This window comes from Cariama cristata, unplaced genomic scaffold (assembly GCF_000690535.1).
Source record: "Cariama cristata isolate BGI_N322 unplaced genomic scaffold, ASM69053v1 scaffold14853, whole genome shotgun sequence".
NCBI lineage: Eukaryota > Metazoa > Chordata > Aves > Cariamiformes > Cariamidae > Cariama > Cariama cristata.
The window spans coordinates 28,136-32,349 of record NW_009609057.1 but is presented as its reverse complement, the minus strand read 5'-3'; the positions used below and the strand labels follow the sequence as shown (position 1 = coordinate 32,349).

At 42.7% G+C, this 4,214-nt stretch overlaps 1 protein-coding gene across 1 annotated transcript; it reads left to right on the top strand.

Annotated features, from left to right (window-relative positions):
• The first annotated feature begins 343 nt into the window (after nucleotides 1-343).
• Nucleotides 344-2,149, top strand: KCNS2 (potassium voltage-gated channel, delayed-rectifier, subfamily S, member 2). Its single transcript, XM_009697406.1, has one exon. It carries the CDS (start codon nucleotides 374-376, stop codon nucleotides 1,805-1,807), a length of 1,434 nt encoding a protein of 477 aa, XP_009695708.1. The 5' UTR covers nucleotides 344-373; the 3' UTR covers nucleotides 1,808-2,149.
• Nucleotides 2,150-4,214: the final 2,065 nt, after the last annotated feature.

Sequence of the window (4,214 nt, the reverse complement as noted above, 5' to 3'; positions counted from 1 at the left end):
TGTAGGAGCGACAGCCGCAGCCCAGGTGAAGGGTACGGGGAGGGACAGGAGCGTGCAGCGGGAACAAAGGAGCCGCCCGCAGTCACTTTGGTGGGAGGTGGGAGAAAGAAAGGGGGAAAAGGGGAAAAGAAAGGGGGGAAACAGGGAAAAGGGGAGAGAAAGGGGAAAAGGGGGAAGAGGGAAAGAATGAGAGAGAGAGAGAGAGAAAGAAAGAAAAGAAAGGAAGGAAGGAAGGAAGGAAAGGAAGAAGGAAAGCAAGCAAGCAAGCAAGCATCAATAGGTGAACATTCTGTAGATGTGCTCATTCTGCCGATTTTTTGTGCAATTGCACCCTAGGTTTTCATTCCCTGTACACCTTTGGAAGGAGCTCACTATGACAGGGCAGAGTCTGAAGGCTTTATCTGAAACGAATTTTGAAGACAATGAGATCAGCATCAACGTTGGAGGCTTTAAGAAAAAGATGAGATCCAACACATTATTAAGATTCCCTGAGACCAGGCTGGGCAAACTGCTGAGCTGCCACTCAAAGGAGTCGATACTGGAGCTCTGCGATGACTATGATGACACCAAGAATGAATTTTATTTTGACAGAAACCCTGAGCTCTTCCCTTACGTGCTACATTTTTATAACACCGGCAAGCTCCATGTGATGGGTGAACTCTGCGTGTTTTCTTTCAGCCAGGAGATTGAATATTGGGGAATCAATGAATTCTTCATAGACTCCTGCTGCAGTTACAGCTACCATGGGAGAAAAATGGAGCCAGACCAAGAGAAATGGGAGGAACAAAGTGACCAGGAAAGCACCACATCTTCTTTTGATGAGATTTTGGCATTCTACAACGATGCCTCTAAATTTGACAAACAGCCCTTTGGAAACATCAGGAGACAGCTCTGGCTTGCTTTGGATAATCCTGGGTACTCAGTCCTAAGCCGAATCTTCAGTGTCCTTTCAATAGTGGTGGTGCTGGGCTCCATCGTGACCATGTGCCTGAACAGCCTCCCAGACTTTCAGATTGTTGACAGCAACGGGAACCCCGAGGAAGACCCTCGCTTTGAAATCGTGGAACATTTTGGTATTGCATGGTTCACTTTTGAACTGGTGGCGAGATTTGCAGTAGCTCCTGACTTTTTAAAATTTTTCAAGCATGCCCTGAATTTGATTGACCTAATGTCTATCCTTCCATTTTATATTACCTTAATTGTCAACTTGGTGGTGGAAAGCAGCCCAACTTTAGCAAATTTAGGCAGGGTCGCACAAGTCCTGAGACTGATGAGGATCTTTCGCATCTTAAAGCTTGCTAGACACTCCACAGGTCTCAGGTCTCTTGGAGCCACCCTGAAGTATAGCTACAGAGAGGTGGGGCTTCTTTTACTTTACCTCTCTGTTGGCATCTCCATTTTCTCAGTAGTGGCTTACACCATTGAGAAGGAAGAGAATGAGGGGTTAGCCACCATCCCTGCTTGTTGGTGGTGGGCTACTGTTAGCATGACCACAGTTGGCTACGGGGACGTTGTGCCAGGGAGCACTGCTGGCAAGTTGACGGCATCTGCATGCATCCTAGCCGGTATTCTAGTGGTAGTGCTTCCCATTACACTGATCTTCAATAAATTCTCCCACTTTTATAGGCGTCAGAAGCAGTTAGAGAGTGCCATGAGAAGCTGTGATTTTGGTGATGGCATGAAAGAAGTTCCGTCAGTCAACTTAAGGGACTACTATGCTTATAAAGTTAAATCCCTCATGGCCAGTCTTACCAATATGAGCAGGAGTACCCCCAGTGAGCTGAGCCTGAATGATTCACTGCATTAGCGTACAAGTTTGACAGCAGTTTGCATGAGAGCTATCAAGAGCTATGTTTATAAATGTTTTCCAATTTGTCTTCTTTTTTCCTATAGTGTTGCTGACACTGCACTAACTTTGCACTTGAGAAACTAAAGACATTTCTTTTACAAGTTGACAGTTTGCACATTTTCATCCTGTTGCATAAGTACTAAATGCTGACATTTCCATTCAAATGTTACCACTTCCATGACATTAGTGCTAGTGGTATAGTGATGATCTGTTACTTTGTGCATTTCCACATCTGATCAGAGAAATGAACGTACCCAAGTGGAATAAAAATTCTCAGCTCCGACACGAGTAATGAAAAAATCAGCTATATCACCTATACTGGTATCTGTACTAGTGTAGGACTTCCCAGGCATTTTACAACAGTTTAAAACAATCACCTGTGAATCACTGACACGGGAACACTCTCCTCCATCTTTCTGATGGGTAATTCTGATCATCACATGTCTGAAAACACCTCTGAGCTTCACATTTCAATGGCAGTTTGCTTATTCTTGAGCATGTGTGTTTTCGTTAAAAACTGGCTGTTCTTGTTCTGAGATGTTATGTATGGTAAGATTTTTCAGAAGCTCCTAAGCATAGACCTACTTCTGCTTCCAAAATTAGGTCAATACTGAGCCCTCTGAAGAAGCCCACCCCTCATTTTCAGATAGCTAAGTATTCAAAGACTATGTTTTCACAAGTGACTCTAGGTATGGAGGCCCATGAAGACGTCTCAGGTTCCCATTTCCAGAAGTGATCTGCACACAACTCGTTTCCAGGGAAGCTGAAGATATGCTGTATTATTTCAGTCCATCAAAATGGTTCTGTGATTAACACACAAACCCGTGGGTTTTCAACAATTAGCAGCACCAATGAAAAACTTGGATTTGTTTAATGAAGTGAAATATTCCCACATGAACAGTACAGGCAGCATTTTAGGAACTGACATTCATATTCTGCAAAAAGACTAATTATAAAGATGCCATATGTGATGCTGAGCTACAAAATCTAATTTTATCAGGAAAGCTTGAAAGCAGTTGTTGATGGCAGACAATTCCATTAAGCTTTCTGCCAAGGAAACTCTAAGGAAAAAACCCCACCCTGTAAGTCTCATTTTCCCTCAGAAAGGAACTCACAACTTACAGCTGAGGAACAGTATAAGGGCTTCAGAAAGGAACAGATAAAGAAAAAGAGCTTAATACTCTGCACTCACTGTGGGCAGATCCTCCTACCTGCTTCTGTGATGCAGTCGATTTAAATCCTTTCAAGGGCTGGCCTGTACTTTTATTTAAAAAAAAAAAAAAAAAGATGTGAGAGAGCAGATCATCTGGGTTTTCGAGAGTAATCATGAATCTGCATAAACTTATTTTTTGAGTACTCAGGCTCTTCCCTTACGCAGTTGTACAGAGATCAAATGTTTGTAGCCAACAGGCAGAAACCACTGCTTCCCTCTCTTTATACTTCTAGGGATCTGTGCTATAAACCAAACTACTGGCACTCAGTGGGCATAACCGTATTTCTCTTCAGATCCTGCTGCTTTTCCATCCCATTTATTACATAAAATGTTCCAATTAATTATTTCTTAATATTTTTTTTATTTGTGAAGACTAGAGAGGTTCTGAAAATAAATTCAGACTAGTTAGAAGAGAAGTTAAAATACTAAAGCTAAACTTGTCATGTTTGGAAGCCTGTGTTTGTACATCACAACAAGGAGTGGCCCAACTTGCAGAATAAAGTGAATATGGTATGCAGAGGTAATTCCCTTTTTTAGGCTATTAGAGGTTGCTGTCTGGTCTGTATGTTTTGATGTTGTTGCTGTATTAGCTCCACCCAAAACCAGAAAGCTGAGCACCTAGGAACAGATTCCTGTTGGCCCAGTGATCTACCACAGAATACACAGTGTGAAATAACTTACCCCCCACGCCATTTCCTTTGAACACCCTCCCCTCATGTCATTTAGTTGATTTAGGCCATGAAGTGTGAGGGAAACGGGTCCTTTCTAACCTTACCAAATAGAACTCTTGGAGATTTCAACACAGCCTGCATAAGTTACAAAGTCGATAGGCAAGATGTTGCTTGCTGGCCCTGAAAATCAAAGAACTGTATACATGGCCGTGAAGGTAGACCTAGATAACCCAAATTAGGTATCCAAACTTGAAACATTTTGCTAGGGTTTTCACTTCTGGAGGGCTGGTTCAAGTTCTCTGCTGGGTCACAGGCATAAATTTAATAGTCTTGTCCCTGGTTCGTATTGCATGTGTGTAAACTATCATACACCTAACAAACACCCACCCAAAACATGGCACAGCGCTAGGTTGCCTGTTGGATTGAAATACCCCGGAAGAAAAAAGGGAAGGATGAGATGGGTTTTTGCAGTGCATACGGT

Bases quoted from the DNA above. Each gene is read 5' to 3' on its own strand.
- KCNS2 (XM_009697406.1), top strand. From the start codon at position 374: ATGACAGGGCAGAGTCTGAAGGCTTTATCTGAAACGAATTTTGAAGAC.